The 17626-nt window shown below is 49.4% G+C and overlaps 3 protein-coding genes and 2 non-coding genes across 6 annotated transcripts; 3 read left to right on the plus strand and 2 right to left on the minus strand.

Moving 5' to 3' along the window:
* Positions 1-159: 159 nt before the first annotated feature.
* On the plus strand, positions 160-231 carry Trnat-ugu. The gene has a single exon. It is a non-coding gene; the product is annotated as a tRNA-Thr (tRNA).
* A 213-nt stretch (positions 232-444) lies between these two features.
* On the minus strand, positions 445-7132 carry LOC122377808 (chromatin modification-related protein eaf-1-like). Its single transcript, XM_043358243.1, has 4 exons — positions 6769-7132; positions 2532-3552; positions 2009-2116; positions 445-1128 (listed from the first exon to the last, which is right to left on the minus strand). The coding sequence occupies exons 1-4, from the start codon at positions 7022-7024 to the stop codon at positions 1050-1052; spliced, it is 1464 nt and encodes a 487-aa protein (XP_043214178.1). The 5' UTR covers positions 7025-7132; the 3' UTR covers positions 445-1049.
* A 966-nt stretch (positions 7133-8098) lies between these two features.
* LOC122377813 lies at positions 8099-13268 on the plus strand. Of its 2 annotated transcripts, none has more exons than XM_043358257.1 (4): positions 8099-8388; positions 8535-8895; positions 11537-11664; positions 11765-13268. In XM_043358257.1, the coding sequence occupies exons 2-4, from the start codon at positions 8639-8641 to the stop codon at positions 11791-11793; spliced, it is 414 nt and encodes a 137-aa protein (XP_043214192.1). In that variant the 5' UTR covers positions 8099-8388; positions 8535-8638; the 3' UTR covers positions 11794-13268. The 2 variants fall into 2 exon arrangements, with proteins under 2 accessions (XP_043214192.1, XP_043214191.1); XM_043358256.1 differs by having other exon boundaries at positions 8114-8388; positions 8559-8895.
* Trnat-cgu lies at positions 12017-12088 on the plus strand. Its single transcript has one exon. It is a non-coding gene; the product is annotated as a tRNA-Thr (tRNA).
* Positions 12980-17244, minus strand: LOC122377812 (40S ribosomal protein S20-like). The gene is made up of 4 exons (XM_043358255.1): positions 17085-17244; positions 16559-16661; positions 13563-13695; positions 12980-13130 (listed from the first exon to the last, which is right to left on the minus strand). The coding sequence occupies exons 1-4, from the start codon at positions 17085-17087 to the stop codon at positions 13007-13009; spliced, it is 363 nt and encodes a 120-aa protein (XP_043214190.1). The 5' UTR covers positions 17088-17244; the 3' UTR covers positions 12980-13006.
* Positions 17245-17626: the final 382 nt, after the last annotated feature.

A 17626-nucleotide genomic window follows, 5' to 3' on the forward strand; every position in this document is an offset into this window, starting at 1 on the left:
TCTGCCGCAGTCTAAATTTCGTATTTACGCTTTGGGTGATAGTAAGCTTTAACAAGTGTCATCTGGGTTGCAGGTTGAAGCTTTATATCGCAGTGTAGTGCGACACATCCGACCGCTCGTCATGTTTCAATTTTCCATATGGTCGTGAAGCGGGCCCCAGCCGCCTTAGCTCAGTGGCAGAGCACTGGTCTTGTAAACCAGGGGTCGTGAGTTCAATCCTCACAGGCGGCAGACTGGCGTTTTGGACAATCATTTGTCGTATCATTTACGAAATAACTTTTACATTGGAATGTGAATTGGCTCATGCCCATGCATAATGCATTTAGCTCTATATGAACACCCAGCTCTATATGAACCAAACAGTTGATAGGAATGAGTCCCTCTGGTTCTCGTTCAGCGCGGCAAGTTGCATTACGTTGATCTAACAGCAGGCTTCTTTGTCACTCGAGCACGTAGATACGTTTATTTTACAACGACTAATACGAACAACGTCGCTTCTCACATCGCCACCACACCTTATCTTCATGTGAGCTGCTACTAATTTTACACACCTTAACTCAGCATAATGCCATTAGATAATCGCCTGGGGTGACCCCACTACATACAATAAATAACTACTCGTACAATGCATGCCCAAGGTATAAAACCTATCCAAAGTCAGCCGGCCAACAACACGCCAACATCCGTTTTAGAACACACATCGCGACGAAGCACATAAGCTCACAATAACACTGGCAAGATTGCTCTATAACCGAGCCAAAGGACATTTTCTAGCCGATTACGGAGCCAATCCAATTACATCATTCCACCACTGACGTCATAAATTCACCGTCTAGCGGCCCCAATCTCAGCCGTTAGGCCGGGCAGGTGATTCGGTGACTGCTAGCGATGGCTCTGGGACGGATGGCAGGCTGAGCAGTTGGACGTGAGCTGATACACTCAATTGTCCATCGCCTGCCGCGGCGAACGGCGCTGGTGGATCGCCTTGGAGACTGTTCATACAGTACATAGATGTCGCGCCTGTTCAGGTGTGCTGGCTTGAAGACCGATCAGGGCTTCTTGGACGGACACGAGGCGGCGAACTGGCGGCAGTCCGAGTTGTCCACGTCCACGCGACCGCGCCGCACCCTGGGAAATAAACCAGGGAAGGGTCATGTAAAGACGGCAACAAAGGGGCGTTATTAGATGACGGATGGACAATGTCATCTTGTGTCACCGTTACGTTTGCTTTGCTGTCAGCACTCAGGCCATCACCGTTCCGTCGTATTTATCCTCAGGATACTGAAATCCTTCTCCACGCCGCAACCTCCATTCCGGGCTGGACAGGCAACTTTATCTCATGCGGGCTGCTCCCTAGGAGCGGCACCGCTGCTCCCGAGGGAGCGCACCCCGTAGCCGGGTGCAGTGAGTACCTTGGGGCTGAGTGGCCTGTCCTCTGGACGGGCTCAGCCCCGGCGACTCACTAGGGTGCCTGCCCAGACCAATGTCTCCCCCTATTATCCTATCATCTTCCCGGCTCTGAAATGGTCTTATTGGACCGAAAGTTTAAGTGCCTAACCCAACAAAACAAACAAACAAACACTCAGGCTGATCATTGATTGTAGATGGTTTACGATATATTCCATTATAGTTATAAGTTGATGTAAGTCTTTCAACGTTGATTGAACCATACAAGAACATTGTGATTTACAAACCTGCACGGTGTTATGTTGCGTAAAACGTAGCAGTATCAATTAAGAGAGCGACGCACTCGATATTTATTCCCCAAATAGATCAGGTGCCTGCTGTATATCGTTTACACAGTAAACTCGTAGTTCCTTGCCTGCAGCTCACTGGGTCAGTAACCCGTCTCATCTGCAATTCCTGCCCACTCTACAATCTACATACATTGCGCTGTGCAGGCGGCTGTCCGGCCGCTACCCGCCCCAGGGGCACGGCTCGCCTGCATACACAGCCGCGCGTGGCCCCGTGACGTCCGGTGACTCTGCAGTGTTGCAGTGTTGCTTACCCGAGTGGGATGTCCGGGTGACGGGCGTTCTGCAGGCAGCGGATCCACGCGCGGCAGTCGGGGTGGGAAGTGTCCACACCGGCAATCAGCTCCACCATGTCCACAGAGCTGTGGAAACAGGGGGGTGGGTTAGCGATGGATGGACAGAATGGGTGTGAATTGTGAAGCTGATATGTCACGGAAAGTGGCATTTATTATTGGCATTCAGCACCACACAATGCCCCTTAATCAGGCTAAGTGGTCGAGCATCAGGCTAAGTGGTGTAGCGAAACATATTCAAATCGTAATTACTTCGGATAACCGGACCGAATTTTTCAATCGTAGAGCGTTCGAAAAAAATATGGACAATATGGTGAGGGTGAAAAATGAACATGCGTTTCAGTTTCATTTCTGACAGCAAACACATACCATCAAAATTCTATCATCTGCTCACAGCTATATTCTGGTTGAATCTATTACAATCGGATTGCAGCTATCTATTACACCATATCCAGATATCCTGCAATATCCTCCCGGCACTCACCTTTCACCGTCCTTCCCACTGCTGACCGGGTGGCGCTCCTGGGCCTGGCTCGTAGCAGCGGCTTTGTTCTCCTCCGCCGACTGCGAGCCTGCTGACTGGACGGACGGCCTGGCCTCCTGTGATGCTGAGGTCGACGGCTGTGGCTGCGGCCGGAATTGAGGCTGAGGCTGCGGCTGTGGCTGAGGCCGAGACTGGGGCTGGGGCTGACGCGGCGTGCCAGTCTGTGCCGGTCCTGGGATAACCTGGAGACCGGAGGTTGGCGTGCGCTGTGCGTTGGAGGTAGCAGTCCTCTGCGCCTGAACGGGAGCTGGTCGGTAGCCGGGCTGTCTCTGTCGCTGCTGGTGGGTCAGCACTGGCCGGCTGGGACGCACCTGCTGCTGACTCGGCCTGGGGGCGGGTCTCGCTCCTCCCTGTCCCACTGTCTGACGGCGCCGCTGCTGCTGCTGACCGGCCGGGAGGACGGTACGGGTGGGAGCCGGACGCTGAGCCGGGTACCCTGCCGGGCGGCGCGGAGCCACCCTGAAGACCCCTCCGCCGCCTGCCGCAGTCTCCTGCCGCTGGGCCGGTGCCTGTCGGCGCCACGGCTGCTGTCTCCGCCGCTGGGGTCGCTCCGCAGGGTCATCATACTTCACCCGTCTCTGCTGCTGGCGGTACGAACCTGACCGGGCCGCTACACCTCTCCTCCGCGCCACGCGGCCCGGGTGGCTGACCTGACCCTCGTACGACACATACGAGTCCTGACCGAACCCTCCTCCGTGCTGGTCGTACCCGCCGTAGTAGCCGCCGTGCTCCAGGATACTGTTCACTTCCTCCTGGGCGTAGTTTCCATAGTCGTACTCGCTCTCCTCTTCTTCGTCCTTCATCTGATGTTCGAGGTACTTCATGCGCTGGTTGGCGCGCTTGTTGGCCAGGAAGGCGCTGGCCGAGTACGGTCCGTAGAAGTAGCTGATCCCCATGGTGATGTAGGTTAGCAGCGCGAAGCCCATGCCGTAGTTGAAGAAAGACTGCGCCGTGCTCGGCACTGTAAGGCAAGTAAAGAGGTGTCAGTCTTGGCAATTGTTTCGGAAAATAGAGGAACGGGCGTACACGTAAACGGAGGAATTGATTGATGCTGTGCATTTTAGTGGGCAGGAAATCATATCCTGTTCCACAAGGTTTTCACTAAAACTGTCTTCTGGCAACCCTTTCATGATGAAAACAGTTAACACTTGTCGTCCACGTAGATGCAAAAAAAAAAGAGCATATTGGACGTATGACGCCAATTATCATAGTCCTATTTTGTTTACATTTCAATATGCATGCGGCCCTCTAGGCACCTCCCGGACCCAGAAGCGCCCACAATGGCTTATCATACCCCCGACGGCATACCACACCACCAAACCCCGCCGTGTGTGTAGGCGCAGCGCGCTCATTAACGCCGCTGCTGCATAGAGAACCGGTTTGATGGCGTCCGGTGCCCCGCACAGGGCAGTCGGTCAGTGGCGACAGGGGCCAATGAACCGGTGTAACCCGCGCCCTCCCGTCGTCGGGTGCCGTCCTCGACCACCCTTCCACGCGCGGCGCGGTCCAGCGGCAGGGTGTGAGATGTCCTGTCGCCTGGTCCGCCGGCCGGCGTCGGAGCCCAGGTCGGACCGACCGACCGGAGCGAGGGGAATAATTCAACGACGGACGCCCCGACACGGCGACCCGCTACGGAATGCGGCGACCATCAGTGACCCATATCTGACAGGTATGCTAACGTAGGGGCGACAACCGGGACCGACGCGCTGGAAATGGGACGAATGGCCGCCCGAAAGGACGGAGCTTCTGGGAGGACGCTGTGGATGGCACTGGGCGTTGATTTCTAGCTCAATAGGAGTTCTGTTTATTTTTGACAGTGACGGGGAACTTTGAAGTCTGAATGATATCAAATCGGCTCACTGGTGAAGCTAGCGTACAAAAGCTAACACCTAAATTATAAATATTCCGCCATACAAATTACAAACGGTTTTTGTTTGTGGGCCTTCGGGTCCATGACTCACATTTCCTCGTTGTCATGCTGAACGTCAGGTATGCGCATTCTTCCAGCCGAGTCCTAATCCCATTCATTCAGTCCCAGTGAGTCTCTTATCACACGTACCACAGATGTCCACACAATGGTTCTGAAGTGGGACCACTTCGGATCGAACCGGTCGTCCCGGTAAAGCGGGATCGGTCATTCATCCGACTGTTGGTCACCGACGAACCATGACCGGGGAGAACGACAGTCACCGGTACGCGACAGGGACAATAATGTACTCGGTCTTCAGTCATAGCGGCCACGGCAGTGCAATATGTAGTGCATGAGCTGCCAGTAGTATTTCCTCACTGCTGGTCAAATCTATATTACTATTTGAGGAGGGCGTAGTTTCTGTCTATTACGAAGGTCGCGACATGGTGCTACGTAGCGCGGGTTACAGATCACACCGTTGCACCTACCGCGCTGAAATTTGCGCAAGTTATAGAACAAGGATGGACAACGTGCCTTTGAGCGGTCTCGGCTCGATCGGATCGATAGCGAGCGCGTGGCGCGTGCCCAAAAAGTGCAAATTCGCGTCATAGACTTTACATGTATAAATCGGCTGGCAAAAACGGGCGAAAATGGCTAAATTTGCCCGACACGGGTCCGTTCCCCGTGCAATATCTCGGTAACCGTGCGCCCGATCGGCACGGGGAAAACAGCATCGTGTAGAGAATCGAACGGGCAATCGAATAGTGTGCGGTGCAGGGGTGGCCGCCACGTGCAAGTGTGAGGGCAATTTCATTTAAAAAAGTGCCATTTTAAACGCATTTTGGATTTTATTTTATTTTCCCGTGACCATCAGACTGAGAGAGTTGAAACAACGTCAATTGCCTAGAGAAATGTACCGCCTCTCATGGAAAATTGTGGACAGCTAATTGATCAAAAACAATGTGGAAAAAATCGCTGAATTAAAATGGTATTTGTCCATAATGTGCCACTAAAAAGATACACGGGATTTGCTGCTTAACCTGATACGCTTGACAATTGAAAAAGCTATCATTAGAAAGAGCATTCAATTCTCTCCAAGATCCAATCATCACGTTTGCATGACAAGCAACAGTATTCTTAAAAATATAAATGTTTTAAACCTCTGCAAAACGATTTTAGCGAAAATTATCTACGCCTTTCATTTGTCTTAAAACTACGCACCTCAATTATAAAGCACATTTGACAGATTCTGAAGTGGAAAGCATGCTTATCAGACACGGGCACCTCGATGCGGTGGATATTTTTTCCACAAACCAAAACGTTTAGCCGTCAAAAAGCAATCGACCGAAATGGATAGATAACCCAACCGACACAAGAACAACCGAACACCCACCGATCGAAAATATCCCTTTTCGCGTTGCGGAGCACGCGGGTCACCCTAGTGAAGGTCCTATTTGAATCCTATGGGTTGTCGGAACGCAAACGAACGAAGGACATGCAGTGGCGATCAAATGGAACGCTCTGGATGCCAGCAGTTGTTTGCTTGAAGAAAGGCTTTCGGTTACCGGCCACGCTAGACTTTTTTCTCCAAGGTTTGAAGGATATATTTATGGCTTTCTACCTATGTTTTTATTCAATGTGGACGATTTGAAGCATGAACATCAAACGTCGAAATCTCCGAACTATTTTGACAGAAAATATGAATCAATGCCTGGGGTAGGGTATGGTTCATGTGTCTACTCGTAATGTAACACCATGGTAACACCCTCCCATTTCACTGCGATTGTTACTCTGAGTCAGGTCAAACATGAGACGAGGCTCAGCAGGGCTATGACGAGGCTAATGGGGAGAAAGAGATAATGAAACCATGCATATCCAACCAAAGACGAAACAGGTCTTTTTAAACGACTGTGGTTAGAAGGTAGGCATAGAAGATAGGGTAGCAGGCATAGCAAACCCAGCTAACCCGATCACGAACGCACAGAATGATACACAAATGGCAAATTGGTATGCGTAAATGAACCCAATTAAAGATAATCGCACGTCACAATGAAATGGTATTCTCTCATTTGACCTGACCTGAGGTCACATACACCAATTGGCCCCAATCCTTTACATTGATTGACAAGCCTTATTCGCTTACAGGTCTTGCGTTCTGATGAGGACGCAAATCAGCCGTCCCATTCACAATGATTGTTCCCGGAAACCAAGAATACTTTACTTCTCCCGGAAACCCCTGAAGCCCGCCCTCCCACATTTGTCACTCACCTACTCCGTCCAGTATCTTGCTGCCGGTCAGGCTCTGCTTCGTCTGCTTCTTCGTCGCCGGCTTCAGGACGGTGACATCCGCTTCACCATCTTCTTCCACCTCGTCTCCGTCACCGCTGCCCTCCTCGATCACCAGATCTCGTTCCCGAGGTCTGGGAGGAGACACTCGGACGCCGACACCCATCGGCTCGGCTGCAGCTCGCGCCGCGGCCAGAGCCACCAGCAGTAGCAGCAAGCAGAGGCGTCCGGCGGCCATCGCGGAGGCTGGAGACGGTCTGAGGCGGCTCGGCAGCCGGCGGTAGCGCTGAGCGGACCGCCGAGCGGTGCCCTCAGCGCGCCCGGAACTGGGTCACCGCCGCTCGGTGACTGCCCGGTGACCGGCGGTGACCGCCGTGTCCCCCGTGTCACCCGGTGATGGCACGCGCTGAGGGCACCAGGACCGACACACCGCGCAACTCCGCCCGGTGATAGGGGAGGGATTTTAGTGGAAGACTACGGTCGTGACACAGGCTGATGGAACATACTTGTCAGGCGAGCAGTTCAGTTGGCCATACTGACGGGATCATCCCGACAGTGTGGGGTGTAGAGAAAACGAGAGAAATAGATTCATGTGGACATACGTTTTCAAATAGGTAATCTAGTCTCATCTTGGACATAAAAAATGCGAAATCTTGATCCATATCGATAATATAAAATGTCATTTAACGACTTCATTCTAGGAAATGACGCATGAAAGAGAATGATTCCCAAGCTGGGATGATTTTTTAACGTTGGTCAACATTAGTACCTTGTCCGATACAGCATGAAAGAATCTTGGGGGTCCCAAGGCACGGACAGTGACCTCCCAAGGGCTTCGAAAGGATGAACTGATATATGATACATCCCCATAAAGCACAGTGTTTTGTGAGCACGTTGTGGACTTAGTGTAATAGTGTTTCGAATGGACGGGAACTGGTATTTTTCAGCATGGTATGGCCGTTGCCAGAAATGGAGACTCTGCCGTAAGCAGGTGTCCAGAGCCCACATTCTTCCGAGAAATCGCACGCTAGATACGCCATTTCACTAGCCAAGGGATCTAGCAGAACAGCAATTTTTGGCTTTTAGCGGACTAGCTGACCACGGCAATCGGCATACGGACTCGTAGCATGGCGCTCCTTTTGCGGTCGGCCATAATCGCCGAGGCACCAAGTAGAAAGGAATGGTGGAGCTTGTGACTGACATTTTGTTACCGACTGTAAACACGGTGCTATGCAAAACGTGCAGGATCGCCTCATGTGTAAAATCACGTGAGAATTCCCAATCCAAGCTTTTTATCAAACGGTCCCTTTTGTTCAGCGTAGTTTCTATCCTAATTCGTTTCTATGGCCTTGTGTTCAGCTTCATCAAGGCCCATCAAGACCTGTCTCTTTGCGCTCCTTGCAGTTTATCTTAGGGTGTATTGAATTAGGATTTATCCCCTATATTTTATTGTTCAACTCCAACCGTTTTAATCTGAGGGCATTAATCTGAGGGTCTGAGAGGTCTTTGGATCAGACAATTTGCGACAATGTAAGACGCAAGGAAGATATACCCATTCAAGGCTTTTTCGACAAGAACTGTGTCCAGGAATGCTGCTTGAAGGTGAGCCGATCCCAAGAGTTGCTCGTATGTCGATACTCTTGAATCCGATTGAAATATGCAAGAGCACCGCTGCCTAGCACGCAGCATCTCGCCGGGATAAACTAGTAAATGCGTTTATTTCTGTCTTACGTGTAAATTTTTTTCAGACTCACGCTTTATTGTTTCGTCAGCCTAAACTGAGAGCGTCAGGCAGCTCCAAGCTGCTTTACTAGACCTCTTCCTACGTCTTCTGCACCCCTCGGAGTTCCTAATGTCTGCAGTCGCCGTCACCAGCAAGACCATGACTCCCCTGCCGCCACCGCCCGTGATTACGCCACTCCCGCCCGCCGCGATGGCGCCACTATCGCCTGCTGTGGTGGCGCCACCGTCGCCGGCAGCCAGCGTTCGGTTGAAGCCGGTGTACTACCGGAGAGCAGAGGGATCCGACTGTCCCCCAGGGGTCGGAGACACGCCTCCAAAGACGACGGAGGACCGTTTCCGCGTCAGCTCCGGCGTCCTCATGGTGAGGTGAGAGCGAGACTGAGGAGCTGGGAATGGTGAAACGGGGCTGGTGGGACCAGAGCTGGCAGAAGTTCACTGTGACGAACCATCTGACTGTCTGATGGTAACTTACGGTGTTGCTGTGTTGAAAATTGGGATAATAAGTCATTAGCAGTGGCGGCGGAAGGTAATTTTGGATGGGGGTGCAAAGTTTTCTCAAGGGGCCCCTCTGAAAGTTTTGGGCCCCCTTCAGTTTTTTTGGGTGATTATTATTGATTTATCAAAAACGAAGATTTTGGAAAACTATCCCCATACACACAAGTTCTGTAAAATGTTTGAAATTGCAGTGTACCAACTTATCTCAAATAATGAAAGCATAAAGAAGCAAATGCAGCTAGTTTTTAGTCTAGCCACCACCCGCAGCGTCTCAAACCACTTTTCTGGATCCACAGTGGACCATTGAGGGCCCTACAAGACCGTTCCAAGAAGACCGTGTTTAGAAGCCCCTTGGAAACCGACCACATAGAGACTCCTCCAGAGACCTACATGACTCCCCAGACTGAATGAGCTCTCTGATCATGGTCGGTCCCTTGAAAGTCGCTGAAAGGTTTCAGAAGGCAGTATAGGCTCATAAGTCTTTTGAGGGCTCTCAGAAACCGGCATCGGACCCCCCAAAAAAGCCTGTATGGAGGCCCTCCAAAGCCGGGATAGATGCCACAGGAGCCGATGTTTAGCCTAAAGAGCCGGTGTGGAGGACTGAATGTAGGAAAGGGGTCTCAGTGGGGCCTTCAGGGGCAAGCGTTTGAGCCCCAAAAGTATGTGTGGGGTCTTAGAGGCAGGTAGACCCCTGGGGTATGCACGGGGTCCCAGGAGCTCAAGTGTGAGCCCTAATATTCGGCTGGCGGCTACTCGAACCAGCATGGGGATTCTTAGAAGCCGCTTAGATACACATTTCATGGGTCATGAGTCCCAAGAGTCTATGTAGGGGCCATAAAAGCCGGTGTAGGGCCCATGGCCCCATAAGTTCCGACATTGAGACTCTCAGAGGCCGGCGACGGGGCATCAAGAGCAGATAAAGTGCGTCAACAAGCCGACATGGGGCCTGAGAATCCGTGTGGAATTCCAGGAGCCTGCGTGAGCTCTCGGAGACCTTCGTATTTCGTAAGGTCCACAAAGGTCGTTGGATCCTCTGAATCTCAACTCTGCGGGGCCCTCAGAGGCCAGCATGTCTCCTGACACCTGCCTGCGTTGAGTTGAGACCCTCCGAGGCCGTCGTAGGGTTCTTCAGAGGCCAGCGTTGGCCCCTTGAAGCCTTCGTTAGGTCCTAGAAGCCGTCAAGAGGGCCCTCAGAGGTCAGCATGGCCCCTGGAGCCTGCCTGCGTCGAGGCTCTCAGAGGCCGTCGTGGGGCCCTCAGACGCCAGTGTGGGCCTTTGGAGCTTGCGCTGGGTCTTAGAGACCATCTTGAGGGCCCAGAGAGGTCGTCGTCAGGGCCCTCAGCCCCTCAGGGACAGTCCTGGGGTGGGGTCCTCAGAAGTTGTTGTGAGGGAGGGCCCTTTAGAAGCCTTCGAGAGGATCATCAGAGGTCGTCATGAGGGTCCTTGGCCATATTGAGGGTCTTCATGGGCCCTCAGATACCTTTGCAGGGCTCTCATAGGCCTTGGTAAGACCGCTAGAGGCCATCGTTGTTAGGGCCCTCAATAGACCGTTGCAGAGCCCTCAGATGCCAGCATAGCCCCTGCAACCTGGTTGTGTTGGGGCCCTCAGAGGCCGTCGCTGGGCCGTCTGAAGCCAAATGGGCCCTCAGACTTGAGTTGGGTCTAGGGCCGTCACGAGGGCCCTCAGAGACCGTCGTAGAGGCCCTCAGAGGCCAGTAGGGCCCCTGGAGTCCTGTGGGACCCTCAGCGGTCGTCATGAGGGCCCTTACTGGTCGTTATAGGGCCTCAGGGGACAGAGTTCGTCGTGAGAGCCCTCAGAGATCATCGTAAGGGCCCTCAGAGGCCGTCATAGGGGCCATCAGAGGCCAGCGTGGCCCCTGGAGTCTCCTTGGGCCCCTGGAGTCTCTGTGGTACCTTCAGCGGTCGTCATGAGGGCCCTTAGTGGCCGTTGTAGGGCCCCAGGGGGCAAAGCCCTCAGGTGGGAGCCCTCAGAGATCGTCATAAAAGGGCCCTCTGAGGCCGTTGTGGGGGCCCTCAGATGCCACGTGGAGCACCAAACGCGGCTAGGAACATTTCTAGCCGGTGTGGGGCCCCAAAGACTAGCATGCAGGGGCGCTCCTGACCATAATTGGACATCCCGGATGATTCCACATCAGTGTTCGTTTCCCGATCACTGGTTTTAAAGAGAAAATGTATTTGATGGTGCGACGGGCCCCTTGTACGAATTTTGGGGGTGCAAAAAGATATGTTTGCACCCCCATGTTTTTCGATGGGGGTGCAGCTGCACCCCCTGCACCCCCTATTCCGCCGCCACTGGTCATTAGGCAATGGGATCACGGGTGTAAATGTTCTGCTCATGTTTAAATGCTTGTGAAGTTTCCCCTAGTTGCGCCGTATTGGCACCCTCCGCGACGCTCGCAATCATGAGCCCCCGAATTGTCTACTAAAGAAGATCCCAACTAAACTGGACCCTTATGCCACCTACCGACCTGACGAATTCGTATCCCTTCAGGAAGGACTCCCACCACCACGTGGAGAGTAATGTGGAGATGATCCGCAGCCTGGCGCGCCAGAGAAACGGCCTACTGATCTGCGCTGTGGTCTTCCTAGTGGTTTTGACCATCCTTGTTTCCACCTGGGGTAAGCGCATGTTCCACGCTGTGCTGTTTTTGATAGTTCATTGACTAGACTGTAACTGTGGCAAATGCACAACTTTTACCCAATTATTCATGTTTTGCAGGGATTTTGAAGCACTTCAGCTTCAACTGAAATCTTCAAATGACTGCGGCTGCGTGAATTCGCCTGCTGAAGTTGACTTTTGAACCGGCTAGTCAGATCACCGGAGAACGACCACAGTGACCAAACCCAGCCAACTGGCATAGCGCACGGAGGAGAAGCGCTGAAGTTGGTCGAAGATGAGCCTTTCAGAGAAAGTGATGAGCCACCACGGCTGCGCAGGAGCCGAATGATGACTGAGAGCAAGATCCGCGCAGCCGCCTTAGCTCAGGGGCAGAGCACTTGTCTCGTAAACAAGGGGTCGTGAGTTCGATTCTCACAGGCGGCAGGAGTGCGCGATGCGCGTACGTTTTGAGATTTGTTGGCAAAGCTGAAAAAGTACACAGTCGCACATGTAACCAGTCATCACATTGCCAAACGCGCTTCCCACGACAATCGCTAATAGGTATAGTCGGCGTCCTAGGTCCGCTGCAAATCGATGGCACTGTTCTGAACAACACCAGTTGGCACGGGAATAGGTTTCAGAGCCCAAAAGCTATTGACGTAACTCTGGACCGCGGCACCACATCCAGTCTCATCACCGCTGTACCCAACCCCCCTCCCAACGCTACCCCGGGGCTGTCAGTCCATCCCAAGAGCATCCACTAGTCTCGGCCACCTCTCGGGCCCGTCTTTCTCCCCTCCCTCCAACTCATGAACCCAAATATATATCCAAGTGTCAGTGTCTCACCCCAGTTCCCTATCGATCGTCTATTTAATTCATCCCAAACGCAGAAGTGCAGTGTCCCAAAATCTTATTTTGGCTTGGGTGTCAAAGGGAAAATTTCCTTCCAAAAAGGGGCATGAGAGTGGAAAATTGCCTTTCAGCCAAGGCCCAAAAAGAGTGAACACTGAACAAAGACCAACAGCATTAATTTATATACAACTGTGATAAAATGTCGTATGTAAAACCATCATTCACGCACATGCTTTTTCTCAAATGTTGGGAGTGGAAAATTGCCCTTAAAAATTGGAGTTGAGAAAGCAAAATGATTGCATTCGGGTGTCATTTCCCACCCAAATCAACAAAATTGGGACACTGCATAAGTGTCACGATCATCTTTCTCCAAAACCCTGCTGTCGATTTGTCGCAAATGACTCCCGTATCCCGAAAGTATCACGGTCTCCCCATCCCAATCCTGCCCCGCTCACCGTTCAATGAATAGTCCCAAAAGACGTGTCACGGTCGCATCATGTATTGAACGGTCTACGAGTCGGACATGGTCACCTCGACGTCCACGTCCGGCTCGATGTTGATGGAGGTGATCTGTTTCACGGTATCCTGACTGCTGTGCAGGTCGATCAGACGCTTGTGGATGCGCATCTGGAACCTGAAAACGTGGCCGAGGGAAGGGTAGTTAGAAGGCTTATTGGGTGGGTTTGGTGATTGGTTATCACTAGCGCTGAGCGACTAAGTATATGCGAGGGAGCGTAATTTGATCTGGTAATAAAATGAAATAAGTTAGCGACGTTGAATATTTTAGCAGAATGGAATGGATGCTCATTTTTATCACATAACACACTATTCAAAATATTCATCTGCAGAAATCAGAAAAAACAAATGTGAGAAGTGATACTACAGCTAGGACATCAATTAATCATGTGCCTCCACAGCTAAATCCACGACAGCAAAATCGCTGAGGTGTGTGCCAAAGTAACAAATAACACCACCATACGATGAACAATTAGCGCCGGGACAGACTTGGGACGGCCGGCAGACACGGTCCGTTCTCCCACCCCGTCAGCGCCATCAGTTTTCTCACCTGTCCCAGGTCTTGGAGCCCTCTCCGCAGGGGGTCTTCCTGGTGGTGATGCGCAGCGTCTTGGTCGGCATGCGGATCGGGCCGCGCACGCGCAGGTCCTTGCCCTTGGCCTTGTCGATCAGCTCGGCGCACACTGCAAACAGAGCGATATGGTGAGCAAAACATTAAATATGTAATGCGCATTGTGCATTTACATTCTTTGCGCATTGTGCAAGGAATTTAGATACTGATAGAAAATGTAAACAACAAAACGTGGATATCAGGAGCAATTCAATAAAATTCGTTTACTTTAGCACTGATGAATATAAAGATTGTAACCAGTATATGGGTATGCTCCAGTGGTAAATCTAAAAAAAAAAATATTTCGAGTTGGACGAACTTCAAGGGGAACCGTTTCAGAGCAGCCACGGGAACATTTCTGCGAGGAAATCAGCTGTTTGCGGGCTTTATCGGTTGGCGATTTAAGGCGCGCAAGCATTATGACTGAGAGAAATATTGCTTTCAACTAAACAGACGTAGATAAATGGTGGAGATTACTATTTAAAAATATGATCCTCAATCCCCACAATCGCTTCCTTGCCATTAAATTTCCACTTTTAACATTTCACATTTGTATCCCATGAACCAATATATATTTACGCGAAGTCTCGTAAAAACAACTTTGTTTGGGATGAGGGAGGAGGCAAATAGTGGTGGTGATATGTGAAATTGGGATGAGCCTAGAGTAGCTTCAAATGAGGGACACAAGCAATATTCTGAAATAAGAGGATGTTAGATTAGAGGAGCCACTGGAGCATACCCTGAGCACTAATTCAGTAGGCGGAACTATGGTCATGAGTACCCAAATATAGGAACGTTCCCATTTTTGGGAACGGAGTTCCCAAATATGGGAACGGGCGTTCCCATTTATGAGAACGGAAGGCAATTTTTCGGCCGTTCGCCCACTAAAACTCAAAAGTGCATCACGTCTCAAAAAAGTGCACGCTGATTTAAGTATCTACTAAATCTCCATAAAGTTATCTTTAATCTGACCGTGGAACAAGGAAATTGACCGTGGAATGATATTTTTAATGATTTTTTAAAAATGACAGAATGGTGGAAATATGGGTTATACGACATTTAACATGCAATTTTAAGGAAAATGAAGCATTTTTTACATTTTGAGGTCAAGTATAATAATTTTCGCCTGGTTATGAAGTTTCATTCTAGCGACACCAGATGCTGACATATGCAAGCGAACACGCGGACAGTCCCGAGGTAATATTGTTGACTTTTGGTGTCGGGGCGATCGACCGCGTGGAACGTCAGTGATTTTACCGAACTACTGTTGTAAACTCAGTTTCAGTGGTTTAAAATCATTCAGCTGTATTTTATCAGCCCTGAAAGACATATTTTATTTGGATGCTAGCTGTTTGGCGTTGTTTTATAAGCAGCGTCATGAGCGTGGTTTTTGTCTTCGGCGTTTCTAAGCATGATCGTTTGGAGGGAATTTCTCTGATATAGGTCGCTCTGTGTGGCTTATTTATAATTTTTATGCTGATTTCGATCGTTCCTCGTGCCCATCCTACCAGGCCTTTTGCCACTACACTCATTAAGAAAGGAAAAAACTAGATTTTCATTGGGACTAGGTGTTTTGAGGGTGTAACATATTCAGCGTTCCCATTTTTGGATACTTCTTGTGCTCGTCAACTCTCGGTGATTAGCAGACAGGTGCTTGACATGTCTCCACCCTCGGCGCGGACGGTGGATATAGGTATGGAAGACCTTGTTGAACATCGCTGAGCGTTGTGGATTACGTAATCCTGCAGAGGGGGGCGTGCCCGCTGCGAGATCGACGGGAATAAAAGCGCAGAAGACCGGGCGAAACATGCAACGGTCTTGCCGGAAAGGTCATCTGATGATTGTTGCATTAACAATAATTTGCGGCGTTGGACGTGATGCTTGTTAATGAAAAGAGCCCCTGAAAGGCGTCGGTGAAATCGTTCCCAATTTTGGGTACGCCGTTCCCATAATAAGGAACGCTTGCAGCGCCAGTATACGAGAGCGTTCCCAAATTTGGGCTCGCGGCCCGGGTGATGGACTGCTTTAGAAATAGGGGAACGATTTGAAACTACGATGGGCCTTACAATATCAAACTCTTTCCCAACAATATTGAGACAACTATCAGGCGGTTCACGATCGTTTTATATTTTTTGGACGTCATTTAACGGTTCTTTTTCTTGTTTTAAATAATGCCTACATGGCGTTCCCATATTTGGGTTTATCGTTCCCAAACATGGGAACGAAAATGCGTTCCCGAAAATGGGTACGCTTGACCATAGTTCCGCCTACTGAATTGGCAAGAAACAGGGCCAAAAATTATGTTACCTAATTTTTCAGCAAATCCACTTTTACAAATTTGCGAACAGGAAATTTACGCACAGGGACCAGGCAGGGTGAGATCAGAAAGTGAAGATTTCTTCTAGCTTTGGATGCCAGCTATTGAAAGCCCAGTTGGAGCTAATTTAAAATGGCAAATTCACTGTTCTTAACTAAAACACAGCTGGCTGCTGGTCTGACAGGAAGGCCACACTGTACCAGGGTGAACTACAATGAGCTCAAATTTAGTACCTACTACCTACATAGGTATCACCAAAAACAAGCGAGTGAAAACAGCTGGTTAAAATCAAACTACTTTGGACAAGGAAGAAAATACTCTGTAAAAATTGACAGGAAGTTGATTGAAACAGTTAGCTATAATTGGCTTTGAATGACAAATGTAGGTAATAAAGGCATTAAATGTTGATGTTGCATCATGTCACTGTAATTTAAATGGCAAACTTTTTGTATTTTACCAAACAACCAAACAATAAATGTGATGGCTTAAAGTACAATTGTTTAAAACAAAATACACAATAGGATTTTGGGCCCTGGTTCATTCCCAATCCACACTCAGCCAGATTTGAGAGGGTTTTTATTAATTGATCAAACACTCATAACTGGGATTGTTTTCTTACCCTTCTCAAGAGATGGCACATTCAGTGAGCTGAGGGTGATCCGGATCTTGTGAACAGGAGCCTGAGCATCCTGCTCATACTTCCCCATCTCTTTAACGTAAGACTGAAATCAGAAACACCAATCAGTGACTTGCTTCCATGTCATGTTGGAAAAATAAACTACCTATTAGGCACACTAATTTTACATTATGAAGGTTCAGCAACACAATCAAAAATATCACACATGAGGCGCTTCACACAATCAACGACCCATATACAGAAGTGAGATACAGACCTGTACCTTCAAAACATGGGCACAATTGCAAACTTCACATCATTCAATAAATAGAATCAACAACCCAATAAACTCCTCTGAAGTACATCCCACAAAATTATGAAAATCTATATATATTCAAAATGCTGGCATTCAAATCACAAACATGAAATATCAAGCTGCGCCAAAAACGCCGCACACAATTGATCCCCGAAAAGCCGCACCCCTCTTGGGCAAAACTTATGTTTTTGTCTGAAAATGGTGTGGACTTACCATCTTTTCAGCCTAATGGACCGTTACTGAGCACGCTCTGCAGAAAATCGCCTTCAATAAGCGCGACTACTCGGGCTATAACGACATGAGGCGTCGCAAGCGGAAAAGGACATTTGTTGATATTTTGTCGGTTGAGAAAGGTAGAATGATTTGATGACGTATGGGAAGAAAATATTGTTTATTTTTTCGTTTATCGTATCTTTCATTATTTTTTCTCACTGAAAATTCCTACTGAATATATTTTTAGAAAAATATGTGCTAAAATCATTTAAAACTTCATAAAAATACTACAATTTAATAACATACGTCATTTATGATGCCGGCCAAATACTGGACCGGAAGAGCACAGGACGCTTTTACATAGTGCGCTGTGTAATATTGAAAGTATTTTTGTACATGTTTTTGAAAAAATTGTGATGGTTTTTATTTATTATAATTTAACATTGAAATATATATTATGTGTCCCTTAACTCTTGATATTTGATCAAAATATGTAGAGCTGGTGAAGCATTCTAGAGTGGCCACTTTTGTATTTGACAGAT

Source organism: Amphibalanus amphitrite, unplaced genomic scaffold (genome assembly GCF_019059575.1).
Source record: "Amphibalanus amphitrite isolate SeventyFive unplaced genomic scaffold, NRLGWU_Aamphi_draft 000051F_arrow, whole genome shotgun sequence".
In the NCBI taxonomy this organism is placed as follows: Eukaryota; Metazoa; Arthropoda; class Thecostraca; order Balanomorpha; family Balanidae; genus Amphibalanus; species Amphibalanus amphitrite.

Excerpts from the sequence above, each read along its gene's own strand:
- LOC122377808 (XM_043358243.1), bottom strand. The coding sequence starts at position 7,024 with ATGGCCGCCGGACGCCTCTGCTTGCTGCTACTGCTGGTGGCTCTGGCC. Across the intron at positions 3,553-6,768 it reads CAAGATACTGGACGGAGTAG|TGCCGAGCACGGCGCAGTCT; the intron begins GTGAGTGACAAA and ends CTTGCCTTACAG. Across the intron at positions 2,117-2,531 it reads AGTGGGAAGGACGGTGAAAG|CTCTGTGGACATGGTGGAGC; the intron begins GTGAGTGCCGGG and ends CTGTTTCCACAG.
- LOC122377812 (XM_043358255.1), bottom strand. Across the intron at positions 13,696-16,558 it reads TGTGCCATCTCTTGAGAAGG|TGTGCGCCGAGCTGATCGAC; the intron begins GTAAGAAAACAA and ends CTCTGTTTGCAG. Across the intron at positions 13,131-13,562 it reads GGCTCCAAGACCTGGGACAG|GTTCCAGATGCGCATCCACA; the intron begins GTGAGAAAACTG and ends CCACGTTTTCAG.
- LOC122377813 (XM_043358257.1), top strand. The coding sequence starts at position 8,639 with ATGTCTGCAGTCGCCGTCACCAGCAAGACCATGACTCCCCTGCCGCCA. Across the intron at positions 8,896-11,536 it reads TCCGGCGTCCTCATGGTGAG|GAAGGACTCCCACCACCACG; the intron begins GTGAGAGCGAGA and ends GTATCCCTTCAG. Across the intron at positions 11,665-11,764 it reads CATCCTTGTTTCCACCTGGG|GGATTTTGAAGCACTTCAGC; the intron begins GTAAGCGCATGT and ends CATGTTTTGCAG.